This window comes from Hyperolius riggenbachi, chromosome 10 (genome assembly GCF_040937935.1).
Source record: "Hyperolius riggenbachi isolate aHypRig1 chromosome 10, aHypRig1.pri, whole genome shotgun sequence".
Lineage (NCBI taxonomy): Eukaryota > Metazoa > Chordata > Amphibia > Anura > Hyperoliidae > Hyperolius > Hyperolius riggenbachi.
In genome coordinates, this window is record NC_090655.1 from 122,998,553 (window position 1) to 123,026,028 (window position 27,476).

The following is a 27,476-nucleotide window of genomic DNA, read 5'->3' on the forward strand; positions in this document are numbered from 1 at the left end:
GCGGAGGTTCACCTTCCAGCAGGACAATGACCCTACACATAAAGCCAGGGCAACAATGGAATAGTTTAAAACAAAACATATCTATGTGTTAGAATGGCCCAGTCAAATCCCAGATCTAAATCCAATCGAGAATCTGTGGCAAAATCTGAAAACTGCTGTTCACAAACGCTGTCCATCTAATCTGACTGTGCTGGAGCTGTTTTGCAAAGAAGAATGGGCAAGGATTTCAGTCTCTAGATGTGCAAAGCTGGTAGAGACATACCCAAAAAGACTGGCAGCTGTAATTGCAGCAAAAGGTGGTTCTACAAAGTATTGACTCAGGGGGCCGAATAATTACGCACACCCCACTTTGCAGTTATTTATTTGTAAAAAAATGTTTGGAATGATGTATGATTTTCGATCCACTTCTCACATGTACACCACTTTGTATTGGTCTTTCACGTGGAATTCCAATAAAATTGATTCATGTTTGTGGCAGTAATGTGACAAAATGTGGAAAACTTCAAGGGGTCCGAATATTTTTGCAAGCCACTGTATATTTATATATAGATATACCTTGAAAGTATATACAAACACAAGGGCGCCCCCTACTGTTTCCACATCCTGGTTTATCACCCCACTACTTGGGGCCTTCACGACACTTTTGTGAGTGAAGAATTTTTTGAGGAGCGGCGAACGACCCTAGGAAAAGATCGAGTGGGGACGGGGCTTTCCCACATGAGCGACTGAGTGGTTGCCTCTTTAAGCAACCTACTCTTGTGAGTAGTATTACTCTTTTTCATTTGACCATTTATCCTAAGATAATACACCATAAGGGCTCCTGGTGTCCCTGTGGTTTTTTCTTTACATTTGTACAGCTCCCTAACCACCATGACCAGTAGACCCATTTGTCAAAAATCAGATAACAAGTGCGGTCACCCATACCCATAACAGGTGTTGCCACAACATCACCTGCTCTGAGAGGTGGCTCTTGCAATGGGAGAGGGGGAAAAGTCTAGGCACTCACCACATCCCTCACACCCCTATGGCTCTAGGGGCTTTACCCATATAGTTATGACTCTGCATATACAACATTAGAGATAGTCATTGAAATTCTAATTTCAGGTGGCATATTAATCAGATTGTATGCGATGAGAACAGGTGAAATCTTCGTCCTGTCAGAGGCTGATAGACAGGTACAGATTTTACCTATGGGGGTACAGAAAGGGTTAGGAAACAAACAGCTTGCATTTCACCCCTTCACTACTTTTCACTGTTTTACAAATGGGACACATCATGGTAGCTTTTAGGTAATGTCTCTGCCTTCCAGCTGCTGTTATGTGAAAAGACATAAAGCTGGTTTTGTATATATATAAAAAAAATCCGGAAAGCGGAGTTTCAGCAAAAATAACTGCTATGTACTGCTATATTGGGATTGTGGGAGTACTCCAAGCATGCTGCACATGCTGCTTAGCTTGTGTTTTGGCGTTTATCCCAGCTGAGCACCTAATCCTGAACAATCCTTTGACATTAAATCTCCTTCCTGCCATCTAACTCCACCCTCCTGGTAATGCTAAACCTCCTTCCTGATACCTATTCAGTGGCATAGCAATAGAGGGCGCTGAGGTTGCCTCTGCACTTTATAGGTCCTGTGCTGATAATAAACACTTCAATAGATGCTTTGAATAGTAGTAATCATTAACGAACTGTCCCCATCCCCTTCTTGCACCTCTGACACTGTGGTTGTGTAAAATGTAAAACTTTAACTAGGGCCCACAGTGCCTTAGCTACACCAATGTACCTACAGTATTTCTAGCCTATCATCAATTTGTATACCATCCTTACATCTAACACAAAAGTTCTAACCTTATCAATTGACAATAACCTTTCCCTACTCTGTTCCCTAACCAGTCTAACTTATTTCTAACTGAAACCAATAACCCCAAGTGATACTAATCTTATGTCACCTTCACCTACTTGCATCAAGTATTAAAGGGTTGAAATGTACACTGCCAGTGTACAGCTGCTAAATCCCATGGGGGCCATCATCGGCTATGGCTATAGCCAAGCATCAGGAGCCAAGCCTACCATTCCATAGTGAAATGCTTGGCAAAATCTCCCCATCTGCCTCCTCCTCTCCAAAGGTTTCCAAGAATCTGGCTCACTTGCTTGTTCTGTGTTTTTAAGTTGGCAGTTTTTGTTGAGGTGGTTTGAATCTAATAGCTAATAACTACCTAAATTAACCACTTTACCCCCGGCGGTACGAATTTCTCCGTCCCTTTTTTCCCCCCTAAAAAACCAGGGACGGAGAAATCCGTACCTTCCGCGCTACCACCGCTGTCCGTGCTCCCGCCGCTCGTGCACGCCGCCGCCCGCTCGCCCGGAGATCAATGAACGAGAAAATCCATTCCCGTTCATTGATCTAAGCCCTCGCAATGATCTGCTGCTTCATTGAGAAACAGCGCGATCATTGTGATTCTCCCAGCCTCCTACTGCTTCCTGTAAGCGTCCTTCCGGACGCTTACAGGTCGCATGTAAACAGACTCACTGTGGCCATCTTGTGTCCAAATAGTAAACTACACCCTAAAGCATTTTACACATACAAATACATTGTTTTACACAATAAATTAACTCATTACCTCCCACACTCCCCAATTTTTTTTTCTTTTGTAATTTAAAAAAAAAAATACAATAAAAAAAAACATAAATAGTTACCTTAGGGACTGAACTTTTTAACTTTTTAAATATTTATGTCAAGAGGGTATAACACTGTTACTTTATAAACTACGGGCTTGTAATTAGGGATGGACGCAAAACTAAAAAAAATGCACCTTTATTTCCAAATAAAATATTGACGCCAAACATTGTGATAGGGACATAATTTAAATGGTTTTATAACTGGGACAAATGGGCAAATACATTTCATGGGTTTTAATCACAGTAGCATGCATTATTTAAAAACTATAATGGCCGAAAACTGAAAAATAATATTTTTTTCCCACATTTTTTCCTGTTTTCCCATTAAAACACATTTAGAATAAAATAATTCTTGGCATAATGTCCCACCTAAAGAAAGCCTAATTGGTGGCGAAAAAAACAAGATATAGTTCATTTTATTGCGATAAGTAATAATAACGTTATAGACGAATGAATGGAAGGAGCGCTGAAAGGTGAAAATTGCTCTGGTGTTCAAGGGGTAAAACCCCTCAGTGGTGAAGTGGTTAATATCCAGCGCTGCTTAATATGTTGGCGCTTTATAAATACAATAAATAATAATAATAATAACAGCAGCAGCAAAGTGACTCAGTTAGAAAATAGAATAGGTCTTTTTTGAGCTAGAGATGGCTTTAGTAGTGTCTCATGCAGCTCAGGATATTGGTAAATTAGGAAAAGTAACATCACCAACTGCTAAAAGTGTCATTGCTATCTTTTCATGTCTTTAGTTTTTGCACTAAAGTAATACAGCAGGTAGCAAATACCATAGTTCAGCTACTTATTAATATTACATAGCCGCCCCTTATTCGTGTATGTAATGGTCAATTATTTCACACTCTTAGTGGACAGCCTTTTTTGCTTGTTCTTGACTGCACCATCACCAGGATGCCTGGTATGTGCTGCACTGGGGGTACATCACTTACCCACTCTCAGCAGATTAGCGATGAGATCACCAGCCACACGTGAAGTCCTGCTTCCTCTCTGACTACAGGGCCCCCTCATGTTACCCGGCAGCACGTAACAGGTCACATGAGGCACAGCTGTAGCAAAGGATACAAGATGCTGGTTGGGCGGATGGAGAGCCCATCGATGGAGTGCTAAAAGCAGGTGAGTGAAGTGGTGGCGGGTGACATTTGGGGAGGGGAGACACCTTTTTACTCCCTCCAATTGTTACCACTGTGAAGCACATGATTCATGTTGCTTCATGGAAGAACCGCCCCTCCAGAGTATACTGTGCCAGTTCAGACTACTGATCATGTCAGATATTCCAAGGAACTTCCAAAGTTCTGACCAAACTCCCAGCATTCCATGCAGTCTGGCATAATTTGGTCGATGTGACCGCTGATAATTGTGCCAAACGATTGCTGAAGCTAGGATAAATTGTTCCATACCTCCCACAAAGAAAATAGAAATAATTCCCTCATATTACTTTTATTGCATGGAATGGAAGAGAAGCCGTCCAGCACTAACCCCCATATTTTGTATCCTGACTGTGTAGGATGGCACTCAAGCAGCATAGTATCCAGACGGCCAAAGGTCCTCTGTGCAGAAACCTCTCTACTGCCAACTTCTCCCATCCCACGCTATAATTATATTAGTCACACTATTGTATTAGTTTGTTTAAAGAATATAGAAGAGAAGAGGAAAGCGCCAGCACTGCTGTCATATACTTTATTCCAACATCGTAAAATCATTCAAAAGTGGAGATCATTATCCATACAAAACATGGGAGAACACATAACCTTGGTGGCTGTGGGTGGTGCGGTGGGTGCGGAGGGTGCAGAGCCTGACAGCCGTTTCGCGCGATTTGCGCTTCTACGGAGGCTACGGAGCCTCCATAGAAGCGCAAATCACGCGAAACGACCGTCAGGCTCTGCACCCTCCGCACCCACCGCACCACCCACAGCCACCAAGGGTATGTGTTCTCCCATGTTTTGTATGGATAATGATCTCCACTTTTGAATGATTTTACGATGTTGGAATAAAGTATATGACAGCAGTGCTGGCGCTTTCCTCTTCTCTTCTGTATACAGATGTGACTTTGACCTGAGCATGCTGAAGACTTACTCCATACGCATCCCTGCTTGGGGCTATGCAGCTCCCCTCCCCTCCTCCCCCTCCCTGAATACAATACGGTTTCTGCAGTGCCAGCATTTTTTATTTTTTATTTTTTATCTACTACCATACCATTTGTTTAAAGAATGCCACCAGAATTGAAAAAAAAAACATTAGTTATACCATAAAAGAAAATACCTCTTGGTAGTTTTCATTTAGCTCAAGTATTTATTCTTTTTCAGGGATTCAGTATACTAAATATGGATGCCGTAGAAAAAGTGACAACAAGATGGTACAACGGACCTTGTGTGATAACAACAAAAAACCAAAGCCAATCCGGAAAAGATGCAACTTGCATGAATGTTCACAACCAGGGTATGATTCAGTGTACAGCATGAAGTGACCCTTACAGAACTTAATGTACTTATTAAAAGTGGCAAAATAATCATGCTGGCGTCTCCATGCCCGTCCTGGTCAAAAATATTTGCATTGTATTGCACTTCAACGACACTATAAAGTTAGCGATAGAATGAGGTTCTGGAGTATCCCCTTTTGGTGTGATCAGGCAATTCTGCTCATATGCAGCTCTGAGGTCCAATGAATATGGCTAAAAACAAATAAGAAGACTGGCAGTAAGTTGCAATCACACTGTCCTATCCAGGACAGGTCTCACCTGGAATGTAGTGGCTGTGGGTACGGATCAGCCTGAGTCAGCTTGTGTACCTCTAAGATGGCAGCCAGAGACCAGGATCTCCACTCAGCAGTGGGCATCAAACCTCAGCGAGGAGTCCAGGAGGCAGAAGGGAGGCGCGGTGTAGCTAGACGCGACCGTTGAGTGCCAGTAATGAATGGCCAGGGCATCAGCGAGATCCTACTGGTCATTCTTATAGTGACAGTAAAACATACACACAACACTTCCTGTGTACTGTTCATACCATTTAAAAAAATACAAAAATAGTTACCTTAGGGACTTAACAAATTCATGAGGGTGCATTACTGTTATTTATTTCAAATAAGGGCTTGTAATTGATGGTGTAGTCTAAACGAAGACAAAACTGAAAAAATACACCTTTATTTCCAAATAAAATATTGTCACCATACATTATTCTAGGGACATAATTTAAACATTGTAATAACCAAGACAAATGGGCAAATAAATTGTGTGCGTTTTATCTGCAGAAGCACGTTTTAATTTAAAACTATACTGGCTGAAAACTAAGAATTTTTTTGCCGTTTTCTCTCTTAGTATTCCTATTAAAATGCATTTAGAATAAAAAAAATTCTTAGCAAAACATACCACCTAAAGAAAGCCTAATTAAAGGCAACAAAAACAAGATATAGATCATTTAAGTGTGATAAGTAGTGATAAAGTTATTGGGAATAAATGGGAAGAGTGGTGAAATGTGCAAATTGCTCTGGTCCATAAGGGGAACACCACCTGTAGTGGTCAAGTGGTTAAAAGGCATTTTATTGATAAGGTGTGAAAATATCAGTTATCTTGAACTGTGTTGTATAGAAACAGTGAAAAAAACATAAGGCAAAAATGAATCAAGTTAAGATCCTTGCTTTTGTTGTAATAACTTTTAGGTACCTATGCTTTGAGTCCTATGGGAGAAAAGAGCTTCACAAATGTTTTGTTGTTGTTGTTGGTATGCAACAGCGCACTTAAGATAAGTTTGATATTACTGTTCTGCGGTTGTAAATGTATTGCTAGCTGTCTGAAATTGAGGAGTAATTAAAGTATATTTGCAGATGGGTTGTAGATGAATGGGGACTCTGCAGCAAAACATGTGGCAAGCTGGGTGTCCAGACCAGACTGGTTCAGTGTTTCCAGTACCTTCAAAATGGCACAAACCGAACAGTCCATACAAAATACTGCACTGCTGAACGTCCAGAACCAAGAAGGCCATGTAACCGAATACCTTGCCCTGCACAGTGGAGGACAGGAGCCTGGTCACAGGTTAGTACAGTAATGCAAAGCTATCAAATCGAATCCAGTATCTGATTGGGATAAAGTTAATATACTCTAGAAACATCTTTACTGCCCAGCCTAGTCTTTCTATGTTGATCCTTTCCTCATCTCTGTTCTAACATGCTCGTTCATTAACCTGAACAGGTATTTTTCTCCCAAACCTCAACAGCCAGCATAAGCATCTGTTCCATTAACACCATTTCCTTCCACCGAGATCTCTCTATCTCTACTTTACAACTTTCCTCATTTCAATTTTGAATGTACTCTTGTCTGCTGCATTTTCATCCTCATTCAAGGATGCTGTCATAACACTATTTCTTAGGTAACTTCTGTGTACTCATTTGTCCTCTCTTTGTTGTCTACAACTGAAAGAAAATCTCTCACAATCATGCTTTCTTGCACAATTCATTATGCCAATTCAAAGCTTCATTATGTACTTCAGTAACTTCCTCCTCTACAGACCATCAAGAAAAAAAATGTGGTCACTTCAAAACCTCTGCTGCATAACTCATCAAACTCTCTTCTCAGTCCTCAAATTCTGTACCCACTCATTCTCTCCAGCCAACATGAAAAGAATCCAGATCAATGTTCTATTCCTAGCTGATAAAGCTTTCTTCAATGCACCTTCTCCCTATGGGCCCTTTTCCACTAGGCTCCGATCCACTTAAAAAAACAGATTGCAGCCCTGTTGCTGATCGTAGCACCACCGTGGTACTCAATTCCTATTATTTTTTTCCCAGAACGCAATCACCGTCTTGCACAATTCTTTGTGCGATTGCGCTCCATTCCGGATGGCTTCACTGTGCAAACGCAGTGAGTGTAAACTGTGGGTTGGGCAATTGTGCTTTCCAATGGAAAAGAGCCATACATCATTGCTTAATTCCCAAATACCATCCAAAACATAATTTCTGCTATAAACATTTACCTCACTGTTTGTTTTCTCTGGTCACCATCTGACCTTACCACAATCAGGACTTCTCATCAGCCCCTTCCCTCCACTGGAACTCTCTTTCATAATCTGTTTGTCATTAGCTATTCCTCAGATGCAACCTTAAAGATAACATCTTCAGGCATAAAAAAACAACTTGATTTTTCTATACAACTGATTTTCATTGAAAAATGGGAAAAATCTAATATTTTTAGTGTGGCCACCCTCAAGCTACTCTAACACGGAATCATCATCCCCTAACATGATTGTAATTGGTTTGGGTGAGTACAGGAGTCCACAATGTTGGCATCCTCCTCACTAACTACCCATCGTGGTAGATAGGCTAGCCCAGCTGACCATTATTATAGCTTCCCCTAAAAATTGCAGCAAGACATCCCCTGTGCATTCTCTCCCTGCTCCTCTCACTACAAAAGTGGACTGTTGGCAAAAAACAAAGCAGCACATCTGTACACCAACTAGGAAAATAATTTAACCCAAAGCAATCAGGAAACACCATTTTGAATGATACTTCTCCCCATCTGTAACCAGTTTTACACTGCGATCTTCACTATAGAGATGACGGATGATTTTCCACTGAGCATGACTGTGGTTGCTGGAGTGAACCTGAGAAAATTCAGGTCAGGTTGCTGGCTGCGCTCAACGATGGGCTGTCTACAGCTATTGCAATCACAGGATTAACTGGACAGAGAATTATTGATCTTCTAGTTTCTAACTAAATTTGAGCATGCTGTATTTTAACTGTGAAACTACCTGTGTACCTGGAGATCAGCTTCAGGGATGCTCGGATACCCCTTTTTATTATTCGAGTTAGGTCGAATTCGAATTGTAAATTATTCGAGTTCGGTCGAATATTCGAGTCGAATATTTTTTACTATTTGATTCGACCTCGGAATTCGAGCTCACTATTCGAGTCGGTATTCGAGCTCATTATTCGAGCTGACTATTCGAATTGGCCTTAAATAGCTTCCAACACTTGTTTTGGGGGTGAATGATGCAAGAAACATCTTTTTTTTCCAAGTAACAACAGCAAGTGATTATGTGGGGATGTTCCTTTAAATAAAAAAAAAAAAGGTGGAAAGAGAAGTTGTGTCCAAAATTCTGTTCAGTACTGTATATACTTCTTCTTCTTCTTCTTTATCTTCTATATCTTCTTCTTCTTCTTATTATTATTATTCTATATCTTCTTCTTCTTCTTCTTCTACTTCTTCTTCTATATCTTCTTCTTCTATATCTTCTTCTTCTTCTTCTATATCTTCTTCTTCTTCTATATCATCTTCTTCTTCTTCTTCTTCTTCTTCTTCTTCTTCTTCTTCTTCTTCTTCTTCTTCTTCTTCTTCTTCTTCTTCTTCTTCTTCTTCTTCTTCTTCTTCTTCTTCTTCTTCTTCTTCTTCTTCTTCTTCTTCTTCTTCTTCTTCTTCTTCTTCTTCTTCATCTTCTTCTTTTTCTATATCTTCTTCTTATTATTATTTTTCTATTTCTTTTTCTTCTTTTTCTATATCTTCTTCTTATTATTATTTTTCTATTTTTTCTTCTTCTTTTTCTATATCTTCTTCTTCTTCTCCTTCTTCTTCTTCTTCTTTTTCTATATCTTCTTCTTCTTCTATATCGTCTTCTTCTTCTTCACTTATTTCTCTTCTATATTATTTTTTTTTAAAGAAATGCAGCTATTTTTGAGCGTAATAAATAGCTGGTGGCGCATGATGGAAGCGCCATTGTATGTGCTCCCTGGCAGTGGAAACACACAGACAGCAGGAGGAAAATTCAGCAGCAGCAGCAGGAGGAGGATGATTGTGTGGCAGCAGGCAGTCAATGAGGCAGGCAGCGAGACATAATAGGCTGTGGTACCTAGCGGTGGTACCAGGCCGTAAATACACAGCATGAGGTTCCAGACAGCCGTCGTGAAGCCCACATCATGTCCAATACACAACTGGGACAACACAGTTTTCAACCCGGACACCTCTAAAAATAATATCACAAAGTATTAAAAAGTATATATATTTTTTTCGTTTTTTTAAAGAAATGCAGCTATTTTTGAGCGTAATAAATAGCTGGTGGCGCATGGTGGAAGCACCATTGTATGTGCTCCCTGGCAGTGGAAACACACAGACAGCAGGAGGTAAATTCAGCAGCAGCAGCAGGAGGAGGATGATTGTGTGGCAGCAGGCAGTCAATGAGGCAGGCAGCGAGACATAATAGGCTGTGGTACCTAGCGGTGGTACCAGGCCGTAAATACACAGCATGAGGTTCCAGACAGCAGTCGTGAAGCCCACATCGTGTCCAATACACAACTGGGACAACACAGTTTTCAACCCGGACACCTCTAAAAATAATATCACAAAGTATTAAAAAATATATATATTTTTTTCGTTTTTTTAAAGAAATGCAGCTATTTTTGAGCGTAATAAATAGCTGGTGGCGCATGGTGGAAGCGCCATTGTATGTGCTCCCTGGCAGTGGAAACACGCAGACAGCAGGAGGTAAATTCAGCAGCAGCAGCAGGAGGAGGATGATTGTGTGGCAGCAGGCAGTCAATGAGGCAGGCAGCGAGACATAATAGGCTGTGGTACCTAGCGGTGGCACCAGCCCATAAATACACAACAGGAGGTCCCAGACAGCGGTCGTGCAGCCCACATCGTGTCCAATACACAACTGAGACAACACAGTTTTCAACCCGGGCACCTCAGAAAAATTAAACCTTTTTTTTAATGTTTTTTTTTTTACAGCAAATTACACAGATATAGCTATTGTTGGACGTAATAGCTGGTGGCAGAGTGGCAGCAGAAGGTAAATCTGTGTACCCTGGCAGTGGGAAACACAGACCGACAGCAGCAGCAGCAGGAGGAATGGAGGAGTAGTGTGAGTGTGGCAGCAGGCAGGCAGCGTGACATAATAGCCCTGGTACCTAGCGGTGATACCAGGGCTGTAAATAAACACAACAGGAGGTCCCAGACAGCGGTCATGCAGCCCACATCGTGTCCAATACACAGCTGGGACAACACAGTTTTCAACCCGGGCACCTCAGAAAAATTAAACCTTTTTTTTTTTTATTGTTTTTTTTTTTATTTTATTTTTTTTAAGGCAAATTTAACAGATAGCTATTGTTGGACGTAATAGCTGGTGGCAGAGTGGCAGCAGAAGGTAAATCTGTGTACCCTGGCAGTGGGAAACACAGACCGACATCAGCAGCAGCAGGAGGAATGGAGGAGTAGTGTGAGTGTGGCAGCAGGCAGGCAGCGTGACATAATAGCCCTGGTACCTAGCGGTGATACCAGGGCTGTGAATAAATACAACAGGAGGTCCCAGACAGCGGTCGTGCAGCCCACATCGTGTCCAATACACAACTGGGACAACACAGTTTTCAACCCGGGCACCTCAGAAAAATTAAACCTTTTTTATAATGTTTTTTTTTTTTTACAGCAAATTACACAGATATAGCTATTGTTGGACGTAATAGCTGGTGGCAGAGTGGCAGCAGAAGGTAAATCTGTGTACCCTGGCAGTGGGAAACACAGACTGACAGCAGCAGCAGCAGGAGGAATGGAGGAGTAGTGTGAGTGTGGCAGCAGGCAGGCAGCGTGACATAATAGCCCTGGTACCTAGCGGTGATACCAGGGCTGTAAATAAACACAACAGGAGGTCCCAGACAGCGGTCGTGCAGCCCACATCGTGTCCAATACACAGCTGGGACAACACAGTTTTCAACCCAGGCACCTCAGAAAAATTAAACCTTTTTTTTTTTATTGTTTTTTTTTTTTTTTAAGGCAAATTTAACAGATAGCTATTGTTGGACGTAATAGCTGGTGGCAGAGTGGCAGCAGAAGGTAAATCTGTGTACCCTGGCAGTGGGAAACACAGACAGACAGCAGAAGGGCAGTACACAGCAGCACACTGTAGGTGTAAAATGTGTGGCTACAGGCGACGTAATAGTCAAACTGAACCAGGCTGGCTTAGTAGTGAGCAGGAGCCAGGAGGTGGTAAAGGGTGGTAAGGCATATTAACGATGGTTCCAGCAGCCAGTTCATGTCCCCCTCTCGCCGACAACAGGGGCAAGGAACTCGCCTTCCACCCACGCCTGGTTCATCTTGAGAAACGTCAGTCTGTCCACAGACTTGTGAGACAGACGTGAGCGTTTCTCGGTGACCACGCCACCAGCTGCACTGAAGCAGCGCTCGGACAGCACGCTGGAAGGGGGACAGGACAGCACTTCCAGGGCGTACTGCGCCAGCTCGCTCCAGATCTCCAGGCGCTTGACCCAATACTCCATGGGATCAACAGGGGCATCGCTGTCAAGCCCGCTGTAGGACCCCATGTAGTCAGCCACCATGCGGGTCAGGCGCTGGCTGTGACCGGAGAAGGATGCTGCTGCATGCACCTCCTCTCTAGTCACTGCTGGAGCCTCTACAGTCCTGTAGAGCTCGTTGCTGAGAGACAGCAGGTCTGTGGGGCGCTTGCTGCTGGATGCAGGCACCTGCTGCTGCCTCTGTGCTGGCTGGACAGTGGGGGTGGAAGGCTGGTGGAAGACTTCCTCCAAGCGCTCAACAAGGGCCTGCTGCAAGCTCCTTATTTGTTGCGCTGGGTCTCCTCCTGCAGGAGGCAGGAACTGGCTCAACTTCCCCTTGAGGCGCAGGTCCAACATCATGCTGATCCAGATGTCCACCCTCTGCTTCATCTGGATCACCCTGGGGTCCTTGCGCAGGCACGTCAGCATGTGCGCTGCCATTGGGAAGAGGCGGGCCACGTGTGCACATCGACGGCAGTGCTGTCCTCATCCTCCTTCTCTGCCGCCTCATCCTCTCTCCACCCCTGCACCAACTCAGCTGCACTGTGCTGATCCCCCTCATCAGCAGCAAGGTCAGGGACCTCCACCAAGTCCTCCTCCTCCTCCCCCTCAGAGGTGGACTGTGCAGCTGCATGCCGCTCCTGCTGGGCCAAGGCTGCTGCTCCCTGTTCCAGCAAAGCATCGAGGGCCCTGTTCAGCAGACAAACCAGGGGCACCCACTCGCACACCATAGCATGGTCCCTGCTCACCATGTTGGTGGCCTGCAGAAAGGGAGCCAGCACTAAGCACACCTGCTGCATGTGCCCCCAGTCGTCATCGGGGACGATGGACGGGATGTTGCTGGTCTTGTCCCTTTTCTGAGCGGCGGACACAGTGGCCAGGGCAAGGTACTGGTTGACAGCGTGCTTCTGTTCAACCAGACGCTCCAACATCGCCAGGGTGGAGTTCCAGCGAGTTGGAACGTCAAGGATCAGCCGATGGCGTGGCAGCTCCAGCTCCTTTTGCACGTCTTCCAGGCTCGCAGAGGCTGCAGGCAAGCGCTGGAAGTGACGCACAACATTCCTTGCCATTTCCAGCAGGTCGCCCATCCCCTGGTAGGTGCGCAAGAACTTCTGCACCACCAGGTTCAGCACGTGGGCAAGACAGGGGATGTGGGTCAGGTTTCCCCTGTCAATTGCGGCAACCAGATTGGCCCCATTGTCGGCCACCACCTCTCCGACTCTGAGGCCTCTGGGGGTCAGCCAAATCCTCTCCTGCTCCTGGAGTTTGCCCAACACATGGGTTGCCGTCAGTTTGGTCTTCCCAAGGCTGACCAACTGCAGCAGCGCTTGGCAGTGGCGTGGCTTCACGCTGCTGCTGAGGCGGGGGGTTTGGCCAGGTGTGCCGGAGGATGGCAGAGGATCGGAGGAACCTGCTGCAGTTCCCCTGACCCTGCGGGGTGGCACCACCCACTGTGTTGCTGCTGCTGCTGTGCCCGCTGCTGCTCTCCCATCCTCACCCCCTTCCACCAAGCTGACCCAGTGGACAGTGAAGGACAGGTAGCGGCCTGTCCCGAAGCGGCTGCTCCAGGAGTCTATGGTGATGTGGACCTTTTCACCAACCGCGTGCTCCAGCCCTCGCTCCACATTGGCCATTACAAAGCGGTGCAGTGCAGGCATGACCTGGCGGGCGAAGAAGTGTCTGCTGGGGAGCTGCCAGTCTGGAGCTGCACAAGCAAGCAGCGCACGCATGTCGCTCCCCTCCTGCACGAGCGTGTATGGCAGGAGTTCGGAGCACATGGCCCGTGCCAGCAAGCCGTTCAGCTGCCGCATGCGACGGCTGCTGGGAGGCAGAGCCCTAACCACCCCCTGGAAGGACTCCCTCAAAAGGCTCTGGCGTCGCCTTTTGCTAGCACGGGAATCAGCGGAGACAGCAGAGGAGGCCACTGAGGACTGGCTGCCAGAACAGGCCTCAGTGTCGGCGGCAGGAGTTGCAGAGGGGGGAGGAGCAGTGCGTTTCCGCACTCCTGCTGGTGGTGCTGGAGGAGCAGGAGGGCGGGTGGCTGCTGTTGCTGCTGCTGTTGCTGAAGGCTGTGCAGTGATGGGTGTGGTGCCACTACCAGCACCAGAGGCCTTCAGCCTCTGGAACTCCTCATGCTGGTGGTAATGTTTAGCAGCAAGATGGTTGATGAGAGAGCTGGTGCTGAACTTTAAGGGGTCTGCACCTCTGCTCAACTTCCGCTGACAGTGGTTGCAAGTGGCGTACTTGCTGTAAACTGTGGGCATGGTGAAAAATTGCCAGATTGGTGACATGAAAAACCCCCTACGGCCTGGAGCCGCTGCTGCCTGTCTCCCTGTGGTGGTTGGGGGGGGGGGGGCTTGGGTGCGGCTGGTGGTGGTACTGGCAGATGCTGCTGCTGCTGCTGCTGAGCCTGAGACACCAGCAGGCTGTGGGACCTGCCTACTGCTGCCAATGCTTGCAATGATGCGCCTCCTTGCAAGGCCCACAAGCGCATCCGCCTCCTCCTCCTCAGAGTTGCTGATGATGACATCCCCAGGTGCTGGTGGTGGCACCCAGTCTTTGTCCATCACCCTGTCATCATCATCATCATCATCATCCTCCCCCTCCTGAAACATGTCCTGCTGGGATGATGACCCCCCCAAACTCCTCTCCTGATGCATGGATGGGCTGCTTGACTGTCGCCACAGTCTTGCTGTCCAATCCCTCCTCCCCCAAAGTGCCCATCAGCATCTCCTCCTCAAAATCGCCAACAACAGCAGACAATTGACTCATGATGCCTGGGGTCAAAAGACTGCTGAATGACAGGTCGCCAACTGACGGTGAACTGGCCTCCTCCCCAGGCCCTGCTGGGCGGCTGCTGCGAACAGGGGGTGGTGGTGGTGGTGAGGGTGGAGGCCTCGGATGCAGAGCTGATGGCGGGCTGCTCATCCTCCGTCATCAGTTGCACCACAGTGGCTGCATCCTTTTCCTCAATGGGACGTTTCCGACCCGGCTGGAGGAAAATAGGAGCAGGTACTACACGCTGCTGCTGCTGTGTCTCTGCAGCGTGAGTTGCAGATGCTCCTGCTGGGCGCCCAAGGCTTCCACGGCCAGTGGCTATAGGCGGAATGTTAGCCACTGACGCAGCTGCTGCTGCTGCGGAACTGTGCATGGTGGCGCGGCTTGCCACAATGCTGCTCCCTCTCCTCCTGATTACCTTGCTGCCCTTCCCCTTGCCCAAACCGCGCTGGCTGCCACTTCCAGACATCTTAGATGTTTTGGGCGTAAACAAAAACGTTTTTTAAAAGGGCGGGTGAAAAAGTGGGGTACTTTAATGGAGTGGGTTGGTGGGTGAGGTGACACTAATCACTAAGTGATTAGATCGCTAAGTGATTACTAGTACAGTACAAATACAAAATACAATAATCAGTAATCAGTAAGTGTGAACAGTGAACAGTGGGTGTGTCCCCTAGTACACTAACTAGAAAATACAATAATCAGTAGTAATCAGATTCAGTAGAAGGAAATAGAGTGTGTGTACACTACAGACAGTGCACGCACACACACACACGCAGGAGCTAGCCTATGAACAGTGACTGAGTGTCCCTAGTACAGTAAGTACAACTAGAAAATACAATAATCAGATTCAGTAGTAATCGATGGTTCAGTAGAAGGGAATACTGTGTACACTACAGACAGTGCATGCACACACACACGCAGGAGCTATGAACAGTAACAGTGAGTGTCCCTAGTACAGTAGTATAACTACAAAATACAATAATCACTGAGTAGTAAAGGACAAGACAGGGTAAAATACACAGCAGAAACACTGGTATAGATGAGAAATAAACTAACAGAGGACAGGAGGACAGCTGCCCACACAGGCAAGGCCCTGAGGCCTAAAGCTGTGTAAGCTTGCCTGCAGCAGCAGCTGTCTCTATGTAACACACAAGCTACTAACTAAAATACAATCTCTATCTAGCTAACAACAATATAGGTGTATATAGCAGGTGTATGTGAGCAAAAACGCTAGGTGATTGACCACAATAGAGCACTTGCTAAGCCAAAGCACAAAGGAGCAGATCTCTCTCTGTACAAGTCAAGCAAGGAGTTCACTCGAATAGCCCATTCGAATAGCTGCAGCTATTCGAGCTCGAATACCGAGATCGAATAGCTGAAAAAGAGCTCGAATATTCGAGCTACTCGAATATTCGAGGTCTGCTGAGCATCCCTGATCAGCTTTACATGAAGCAGCTCTGACTCTATCAACACCAGTAGTCACAATAGAGGGGTGTGCAGTACAATGCATGTTTTTTGTTTTTTAGTGTTCAAAACATACTTTATTGATTAAAAAAAAACATTGACAATGAAGAAATTGGACGTAAAGTTGAAAAGAAACATAAGTCCAGGACATGGGTGTTATAGCCAACATTACATCAAAACTGTGATGGGTAACCACATGTAAGGAACAGCCATACAGGGTGTATGTAAGATAAAACATTGCTCATAAATACGGTATATTTTGCAAAGAGGGTCTCAAGGCAATCATGTGTTATTGGCTAGAGGTAGTTCATCATTTCTAAGAGAGATGGATATTTTAACATCGCACAAAGAAACACCTCCTTCTAGTCTATCCAGGGCCCCACACCTTTTTTTAAGTGGTGCATCGTATCCATAACTTTGGCATTAATGAGCTCATACACAAGTTTTTCGTCATTTTGACTAAGTACGGCATTATTATGTAGTTCTTGTTGTTTCTACTGAGAAGCAATGTACACCTTAACAGAAGAGACATTGGGCATGATTCACAAAGCTTTTTCACCTGTTTTCCCCTTATCTGTGTTACTTTTTTAAGCTCCCAAAGAGCAAAAATATAATGTAATTAAGGTATGAAAAGTAATATTGAAATGAAGTTAATCAGGAACAACTTACTTTGAGTGATTATTTTGCTTGTAAATGGGCTGAAAGGTTATTTTTATCAGTTAGGTAATAAATAAGTCATTTATGAGCAGTTTTGTGAAATAAGCCCAATGTGGTGAATTCGTTTTTGGGTGGCGTGTTTTGTGAAATCAGGCTTATAGCCCAGCAGAACATTTTTTGGATCTTTTATTAAAGGGACTATGAGTGACATTAGCAATTACAGTCGGCACTCAAGTCTATAATATGTAGACTATCGGGCAATCCCACCAGCTCGGCAGCCACAAAAGCAATTGTTTTTTGTTTTTTAACTTAGGATGAAAATTAAAATAAAATTAAAATAAAATTTATATTTAGAATGCAGCATTGCCAACTACTGGTTGGCAAATAGCGATTACGGCAGTCATTGCCTGGAGTATAAAGATCCATAGTGATGGCAAATTCACAACTGTGATTTTTTTTCCCAGATGGGGAAAGGGGAGCATGGTTCTGTAATGTATAGCACTCTTGCATTGCAACGCTAGCAAGTTCAAATCTCAGCCAGGGTATGATTGACTTTATCTACATGGACTTTGTTTTCCCATGCTTGTGTGGGTTCCCGCTGGCCACTTCGGTTTCTGGCCCATCCCAAAAACACCATTAAGTTAGTCGACTTCCCCAAAAATCGTCCAAAGACTATAGCCTAGTACACACCTTATATGGAACTCGGCCAATGTGTATTTTTGGTATGGTCACGACTTATTATCCAGTTTGTATACAGTGTACCCTGAGCTCAATTAAAGGTTTGGAATGCCGGATTTTGGAATATAACAGCAAGGGCCAAGCAAATTGATGCCCTTCCTTCTCCTCCTGTAAAGTGTGGCTTTATCGTGCAGTTGGCCCTCCTGCTCTCCCCATAGCAACAGTATACATTGCTTGGCTGTAGCCAAGGGACACATTTGCACGAGCGCATCATGCACAAAGCTGCCACACTAGGGATCAGCTCCCAATTTCTATGAATTACAGTTATTGATAGTATGTATTTAGCTAGTGGTAGAAATGTTAACTTATGACTATGGTAGGGATTAGATTGTGAGCTCCTCTGAAAAAGGATACTTGTTCCATGTGACTTTTTGAGAAAGTATTGCACTCATATAATTAACATTACAGCTGGGAGAATAGCTTTATTTAGAAGGAAGACACAATGCCTGCCTCTCTATTTCTCGCATGACCGGTGAAATCTGAAGTTCTGTTATTTGCAATACTCTAAGGTACTGCGTATGGACCCCCTAGAAACCCCGTCAGGAAATTCATTGCTCTTTCTTTTGATACATGTAAAATTACACTACCGTTAGGTTTGCTACTAAAAGTGACATTTACCGCATTTAAAAGTATACTTTTTCCTTTGAAACTTTAAAATCGATTTTCTCAAAAACTATAAGGTCTTTTTGAAAAATTGTTTTTTTCCTCTTAGTTCCAATGATCTCCTTAACATATCCTGCAAATATAGGGTTTCTAGCATTTAAGGTGGATTTGCTATTAACCGTTAAAGTCGGCGGTTTTTAAATGTGTATTTTTTTTCCTTTGAAACTTTAAAATCAATTTTCTCAAAAACTATAAGGTCTTTTTAAAAAATGTTTTTCCTCTTGTAGCCATTGGGGGCTCCTACAGGCTCTGGGGCCCTGGGGCAATTGCCTCCTTTGCCTCTATGGTGGCACCGGCCCTGTATAGGTATTCCTTTTTAAACAATACCAGTTGCCTGGCGTCCTTCTGACCTTTATGGTATCAGTTGTGTCTGAATCACACACCTGAAACAAACATGGCTAATACAGTCAGATTTGAGTCAGATCACCCAATGTGCATGCTTGTTCAGGATCTATGACTAAAGGTATTAGAGGCACAGGATCAGGAAGACAGCCAGGCAACGTGCATTGTTTAGTTTAAAAGGGAAATTAATATGGTAGCCTCCATACCCCTCTCATCTCAGTTTCCCTTTAAAGAGAGACTGAAGCGAGAATAAATCTCGCTTCAGACCTCAGAGTTAGCAGGGGCATGTGTGCCCCAGCTAAAACGCCGCTATAGCGCGGCTTAACGGGGGTCCCTTCACCCCCAAATCCCCCTCCGTAATGCGGGGGAGCGCTTCCTGGTTGGGGCAGGGCTAACCGCCGCAGCCCTGCCCCACGCTCGTCTGTCAGCACGTATCTCCGCCTCTCCCCCGCCCCTCTCAGTCTTCCTTCACTGAGAGGGGCGGGGGAGAGGCGGCGATGCGCCGCTGACAGACGCGAATGGAGGCAGGGCTGCAGCCGTTAGCCCTGCCTCCAGGAGCGACCAAGCCTGCGACCAAATGTCGCAGTGGGGGGTTTGGGGGTCAAGGGACCCCCGTTTAGTGGCGCTATTGCGGCGGTTTAGCAGGGACACACGTGCCCCTGCTAACTATGAGCTCTGAAGCGAGATTTATTCTCGCTTCAGAGTCTCTTTAAGGAACACATTCATCATTCTGCTTTATTACATAATCCTTCCTAATGCAGTTTACAATATTGTAAAACAAGAAATCATAAAGAAGATTTTGATTCAAAATTTACATATATTAAACACAATTTAATCAGAACAGCTCAGCATTGTACATTGCTTTTCTTAAAGCAAACCTGAACTGAAAATTAAACTTAAAAAAAACATACACAGGTCATACTGACCTCATTTGTAGTTTACTCCTCAATCTCTTTTTCCTCTCTCGTGTCCTACTTGTCCACTGTGATCGATGGAATTCTCCATCCTCCATTTTAAAAATGGTGATGACCCTATAACAGCACACTGTTAAACTGTAACTGCCTACTTGAGCCATATGGAAACATGGACATTACCTTCCACATCAATTGTCCTTTCAGCTATAACTGACTGCAACTAATATATAACTGAAGGCAACTGATATACAGTATATCTGACAGCAACTGATCTATAACTGACTGCAACTGATATATTTAATTCCTGACAAAATATTGTCAGAACTGGAAGGGATCTCTGTTAGAAGAAAATGGTGATATTCTGAAAGGAACTGCTGGGGAGGTAAGTATGCAATATTAATTTGCTGGTACATCATGTGTTTATTTTAATTAATTTCATTTGGTTCAGGTTCCCTTTAAACCATTTTATGAGCTTCAGCATGAGAATTGTGATGTTCTGTCATACTAAAGCTATCCTGTAACATGTAAGAGGGGAAGAATACATATATAGTTATAAAGTTACTGCCTAACACAGTGTGCAGTGCATGTGCATTCTGCTTCTGCTACACAAACATACTTTTCTGATTTATATCCATTCTATTCATGTTTATTTATGAGACTCAAGGGAGGTTGTGGCGCATCTGTTATCTGTTTGTAAGAAACCAGCAACTTGGATGATGCTCACATCCTACACTCATGCACGGAAATCTCTCTATTTGCTAAAGCTTGTGTAGCCCACTCTTGATTGATGCCCTCTCATTGACTTTCACAGTGCTCATCGAGCTGCGGGGAGGGCATTCAACAGCGCCAAGTGGTATGCAAGGCAAGCGATAATGTTGTTGGGCAATGTGATGGTGACAAGCCTGAAACTATCCAGGTCTGCAAGATGGCGTCTTGCCCAGGTATTACAATAGCATGAATCCTTAACTCTTTGCTTTTGCTGAACTCATTTGCAGGGGTGTACCTGACGCTGATTGGGATGTCCTGAAACTGGACTGTTACCACCAAGAGATTTGAAACAGCTTTGGACGGCCAACAAGTTCAATATACACATGGTAGATATGTGTACGAAACAATGATCTAATATAGTTGGAGGATTTGGGGAAATAAAGGGGGTGGGGTATGCTGAAAAAAAAGCTGTACTGCTATGTGGGGGCCAATATTTTGTTATTGTTACATAGATCTCTTTTTTCAACCCTCCATTTGCACACTCTGATTTTTTTTATATTTAAATATTGATATTCTTTAGAGTAAATAAAGAAATAACTAGACTGGAACACAAACTGTTACAATCAGACATAATTCCTTACAGTCTTCATGGAATGAATTCTGGGAGTAGTAACATTTAATGATTCCATGTAGAGCGGTTAAAGCAAATGAGGGGAGGTGCTTTAAACACTTCCATGTAAGTAAACATAATGATCGTGGCTACCAGTCATAACAGTTAAACCCCAAGCTTAGAATTGTGTTTTTATAATGCATATTGCGTGGAATGTTTCATGCATTTCACATGAATCATTTTTTTACATTATAATTTTTTTTTATAACCTGGATGGCTGAGTTTGCGTTGCTGTCTTCTGATTTTAGCAACATATAGTAAGTGTAGCGAACATCAAATTTTCGGTTTGCGAATGCCAATTTTCAGCTAAAGTTTGCGAACAGGAGAACCAGGCGAACTGCCATAGATTGCAATTGGCAGGCGTTTCTGGCCACAAAAGTGATGGAAAAGTTGTTTAAAGGGCCCTAAGACCTGGACGGTGGCATGCCGACGGGGGATCCATGGCAAAAGTCCCACCAAAAATTACATAGTTTACGCAGAGTCGTCACTAAAGGGCAGAAATCACAGTACATTCCTAAATTTGCACTTTCAAATGTCCGGCGTGCAAACACGGCGATAGGGTAGTGTAAGGGTTAGGCCTGGCTCACACTGACAAATGAAATGTCACGTTTAATGCACCGCAAACAACCACAAGGAACTCTAGTGATAACATCAGGTGAGCAAAGCATTTTTTTTTACTAGTTGACAACTCCAGGACATAACTGTTAATTCTCTTGGTGGCAGTCATTGTATAGGGGTGTGTAGTGGCCACTGTGTTTTGTTCATCACGGGAGTGCAAGCGATCATGGTTTTCCAGCCCCTATGGTCGGGCTGAGGTAGTTCAATGATAGTTAACCTCTTTGCCGGTTATCCCGAGCTCAGCTCGGGGTTACCTGCGCAGGAAGATTTCTCAGACCCCGCTGGGCCAATTTGCATACATTTTTTTACTACACACAGCTAGCACTTTGCTAGCTGCGTGTGGTACGCGATCGCCGCCGCTACCCGCCGATTCACCGCTACCTGCTGCGCCGAGCCGTCCCCCCCAGACTCCTGCGCCAATCAGTGCCAGGCAGCGCTGAGGGGTGGATCGGGATTCCCTCTGATGTCCCGACGTCCATGACGTTGGTGACATCATCCCGCCCCGTCGCCATGGCGACCGGGGAAGCCCTGCAGGAAATCCAGTTCTGAACGTGATTTCCTGCTTACTCTGATCGCCGGAGGCGATCGGAGTGGGTGGGGGGATGCCGCCGCTCAGCGGCTATCATGTAGCGAGCCCTGGGCTACCTCAGACGCTCCTAGCAAGTCAAGAGGCATGCGCGGTCAGGGCCACGCAGGCACACTGGTCATCGACTGGCTCATTCGCCGAAATTGAAACTAAGTCACTGCGGGGGGCGGGAGGACCATTCCGTGATGGGCCGGGCACAGGGTGGCTGCTGGTAGAAGCCCCAGGTGAGTTATACTCTTTCTGTTTCCTTTAAGCAGGGGAGGGGAATAGTTTGTCAATTGGTACCGTTATTCAGTTGTGATCCACATTATAGCACAAATGAAGAGCTAACATAGATGTTGAGGAAGGCCCCTGATAGGTAGCACGTAATGCAAGGGTATCTATTGAACTGGCCACCGCTTTATGTTGATAGTTAAAATATAGGTAATAAAATATTTTACTCTAGACTTACTCAGTCCCCTATTCTAACAATAACCCCCCCCCTCCCCCCCAAAGCCCAATACCAAACCTCTGGCTACCATTGTAGTAGCCAATTACTTATCACAGTCACACTACTAGCAATTAGTAGCCTATTGCCATGTATTGCCTGAAAGCGATATCTGAAGTACTAGTCAATTGGCTGCTGATGACTGATACAATATTATCAGGTGCTTAAATCACCACCACAACCCCAGATCTCTGTACTTTAACAGGTAGTTAAAACTACACCACACTTGTGGCTGCCTAAGCCTGATGCGTCGTAGTTTTAACATTGCTGGCTCCCAAGCACAGGATGCAATAGCATGTCCCCGCCGACACAGATCTACTCTGTATAAAGACAGCAGAGTTCCATGCATCGGTCAGAAGACTTTTTCGTTCGCTCCTGACTGCCTGATCAGTGTGAACCAATCACAGCGATCAGGAAGTGAAAAAATAAAAAAGGCCCTGTCCTTAAAGGGACCAGAGCCTTAGGTCCTAAATCAGTAGTTAACATTGCAGTCTGTTCAGAGGCGTATCTAGGCAATATAGCGCCCGCGGCAAACACTGAGATTGCGCCCCCCCCCCTAGTCACATGCCTCCAGATAATCAAGTAGTCACTGCCTCCCAATTAAATATTCACTAGTTACACACCTCCACTTTGGGCCATCACTTCTTGTAAGGTAAATAAAGATCAGGGGACCCTGAACCATATACTAATCAAATATTTGGCACAGATCACTTTTAACAGTTTTCCTTTTTTTTTTATTAAAAACAGTGATGATGCAGTGTACCCCAGACTCTAGACACTGCACTTTTACAAAAGAATGCGTCTCCCAGACACACACACACACACACACACACACACACACACACACACACATATATATATACACACACACACACACACATACACACACACACACACATATACACACACACATATATACACACACACACTTCCCCAGATGACCCCTGCACATTCACCGATAAGCTGTCCGGGCTGCTACTGCTTTTCTTTCTCTGCTCTCCTGCTGGGACACTGACCTGAGCAGGCAGATCTAACAGCCGCAGCTCTGTCTTCACTGAGGCTGCCAAATCACAAGCTTGGAGACTGGAGAGCTTCCGTGCATGCTGGGTGAGGAAGGGGGGCGGCCTGCATGCACGCTGGAGATTCTGACTGACTCGGCTCCAGCTGAAGGCTTCCATCATTTCTGCAGATGATCTGCACATTGGGGGGACCCGCCGCGGATCTCCAGGGGGCCCTCTGCCGCAGACCTCCAAATCACAGTTGGGCCCCCTGTGGCTGTGTTGCTATGGTGATTCCTCCGGTCTCCCCCGCCTCTGCTCGCCGGTGCTCCAACACTTTATCCTACACGTCGAACTAACCTACATCCCATAGACTTTTACTATTCCTTCCCCTCCCCCAACCCTAACCCTAATCCTCCTGGTATACGTTTGACAGTGGATGTAGGCAAATTCGACGTGTAGGTTATCACGTCGGAACACCGGCTCTCTGTCCCTGCTGATAGAGTTTAGATTAGCGGCAAGACCCGAGACATAGAGGGCGCACACTTCCGACCCGATGCGCTTCAATTGCAGGAAGTGACTGATGACGTCACTTCCGCATTTCACGCACGGGTGGATGGTGTGCGTACTCCGTGTCTCTTCTCTTGCCGCTAATGTAAACGTTAAAAGCAGGGACAGAGAGCCGGCGGGCGGAGGCGGGGGAGACCGGAAGAATCGAGCATCGGAAATCGGGCACACGATGCAGAGGTGGTGGGGAACATGGGGGCAGACATGGCGCCCATGGTGCACTGGCGCCCATGGCACTAGCCATGCCTGCACCCCTCTAGATCCGCCACTGAGTCTGTTGCATGTCAGCGAAAGCTGGCACCCATGTCCCCTGTGCCGCCCATTGGCCCCCTCTGGTCTAAGGACTTTGGTATAGTTGCAGCTGAAGTGCAGGAGGTGTGTTACACAGATATGTATTGTGTTTGATGAAAATACTTCTGTTCAGTCTGTTCTGAAAGATATATTCCTACCTTTTAGGAAAATCACCAGGGCTTATACAGCAAGCGGAAACAAGCGACCTAAGTACGCCAAAGACGCCTGTGGTAGCTGCCCCGCAAAATTCTCTTAAAAATCCTGTGAACAAAATATCATCCAGTAAGTATAACAAGTCACCTACTTGTCAGTCTGGTCTGAAGAATACAACCCACATGAACATAGCACTGGTAAATTACATTTGATTTGAATGCAACAAATGTTTGTCCATATATTTTCTGGTTGACTTCACAAACTTAAGAATGGGCGGATCACAATACGGTATCAATGTAATAAAACACAGCCTTCCAGAGATGGATTAAGATATAATGGGGCCCTAGGCAATTTAGTTGATTTGGGCCCCCTTTTGTGTTCCTTTTGGCAAGCTGAAGTGGAGGGAGATCAAAAAAGGTGACAGGTGGGCCCCTTGATTCCTACTAACCCTCAAGCACCTGCCTAGGTTGCCTGGTGGATGATCCTGCTCTACAGCCTTCAGTAAATACAAAAAAAATAAATAAATGCCAAAAATATACTGCCAGGTAAAAAAAGATAAAATCAATAATAGAGTGAAACGCTCCCCTGGCATACACAGTACTCACAAATACCTGCAAGAACTTCCCTCAAACACCTTCCTCCTTTCAGGGTACTAAATAGGTGCTGCATAAGGCTTGGATTTGCATCTAAAGTAAAAATGTTTCCGTTCAAAGAAAAGACAGTGGACAGAAGGCCGACACGCCATAATAGCAATGCTGTGTATGACATGTCTGATGCAGCAGACAAAACAGTGACACTCTGAGCAAGGGATTCACAAGCTGTTCATGCCATGCACCACGACAGCCCATTGGCTGAACCACCCGTCACTGTGTGTGACCAATCTTAAGTGTGGGGAACAGTTCCAGCTTTTTACATAGTGTATTGCATGGCGTCTTCCCCCAAAACTGACCCCAGATAGTGTTAGGGACAGAATGGGCCCCTTTGAGAGACAGTAAGTCTTGCTGAAGATTTTCGCACCACACATTTGTTTCCCATGTAACTAATGTCACATTAAATAATTGTGAAAATTTGCACAAAAATGCGCATAAAATTATGCAAAATGTTTCATATGGAGAAACACACGTGATTATCCTTGAGAAGCACAACCTAATAATTGATGTGGTAAACACGAGGATAACAGAGGTGCAAATCAAGGATAAAAACGATTAAAAGCCGTCTAAAAGGAAGGAAGTGGGTGGACCTCCCTCAGGTATATAAATGACCAGGCCAAATGAGTTGTTATAAATAGAACAGTGACATATGTTAAAACAAATCTCCAAATGTGCAACGCGTTTCATGGGCCAACATCCCGCTTCATCAGGCAATCAAGCATGGAGAACACCAAGATGATTAATCAAAAAGCCAGAGAGTCAGGTTACAATTCTCCCCACCTGCTTAATCAGTGGTTGGTGACCCGTACTTGTGAGTACATTTAATTCATACTAACACTTTCAGTTTTATCAAAATACTACGTTAGATTGGGCTCTCGGTTTCAATTTAGTCTTTCAAGCCCTAATAATTGATGTGAATTGCTGTGGAAACTGTTTCTTCTACATAATGAATAAAAAAAAAAATACTTTGTTACTTCCAGTACTGATTAAGCTTAATAGTTATTATTTATTCTAAATATTCTATTTAAACATGTTACGTTTTAATGTGTATGTATTGCATTTATTTATCCAATTAAGTAATTCTATTAATTGTGTTAAATCATTCACTGTGCTATACTGTTCAAATGTGGGTTGTCACTGTTGTAATACTGCCACACAGTGGTAACATGTTTAACTACATGAAATCTATAACACTATAGCATATGGACAGTTTCCAAGGTTTTGTGCATATCTGCATTCCCCACTAACACAACAAGCTAAATAGACCCAATTTGCAGAAACAAATCATGTCCAGAAACCATTTTGCAGGCCACAAAATGCTAGTCTTGTCTTGTGGAGTTTGTGCCCTTGGAAAATAGTAGGATTAGCTCATGGCCAATGATTACCTGGCCCACATGTACGATATGCTGAATGCATTAACTTTGCTCTCTGCTGAAACAGGTAAAAAGGGTGTTGGGGTTGGCAGCTATGCAAACTGCGACTTCAAATAGCAGATGCATTGCGGGGGCTGCCCAATTTTTTTTCCGGCAGCCTCTAGCACCCAATTTACTGCTGATAGCATCCAATCACAGCTATTAACATTGCTGCCAATGGCAATACCAAAAATATTGACGGATACGGTTAGGTGGCAGAGGGTGTCTTAAGGGTTAGGCACCGGGGAGGTGTTAAAGAGAATCTGTACTCTAAAATTCTTACAATAAAAAGCATACCATTCTATTCATTATGTTCTCCTGGGCCCCTCTGTGCTGTTTCTGCCTCTCCCTGCTGCAATCCTGGCTTGTAATTGCCATTTTTATCAAATGTGTTTACAAACAAAAGACATAGCAAGTGATACGCTGAGAAGAGCTGAGTGTGTGAGTCATACAGAGTGTGCAGGGGGCCTGGAGAGGGTGTGTATAGCTTCTAGCCAATCACAAGCAGCACAGCACATTCCAGCCTGACTGCCTCAGCCTGACAGAGGAGAGAAAATTAGATCATATAACAGAGATAATACAGCCACTGTGTAAATAGGAAAGGCAGTTAGACAGAGCACATTAGAACAGGTATAGGAACTTATAGGATAGAAGAAATAAGGATGAAAAATTTGTTACAGAGTCTCTTTAACCACTTGAGGACCTAGGGCTTTCTACCCCTTAAAGAGAATCTGTATTGTTAAAATCGCTCAAAAGTAAACATACCAGTGCGTTAGGGGACATCTCCTATTACCCTCTGTCACAATTTCGCTGCTCCCCGCCGCATTAAAA

The 27,476-nt window shown here is 44.7% G+C and overlaps 1 protein-coding gene across 4 annotated transcripts in view; it reads left to right on the forward strand.

The window, feature by feature from the left end:
* The window catches only part of ADAMTS14 (ADAM metallopeptidase with thrombospondin type 1 motif 14), a 308,652-nt gene that overhangs the window by 271,136 nt on the left and 10,040 nt on the right, over positions 1-27,476 (forward strand). For all 4 annotated transcript variants that reach the window (XM_068257867.1, XM_068257864.1, XM_068257865.1 and 1 more), the window contains exons 18-21: positions 4,992-5,124; positions 6,502-6,709; positions 20,317-20,446; positions 24,596-24,712. In XM_068257867.1, the coding sequence (XP_068113968.1) occupies positions 4,992-5,124; positions 6,502-6,709; positions 20,317-20,446; positions 24,596-24,712 (588 nt within the window). The remainder of the gene's footprint in view (positions 1-4,991; positions 5,125-6,501; positions 6,710-20,316; positions 20,447-24,595; positions 24,713-27,476) is intronic.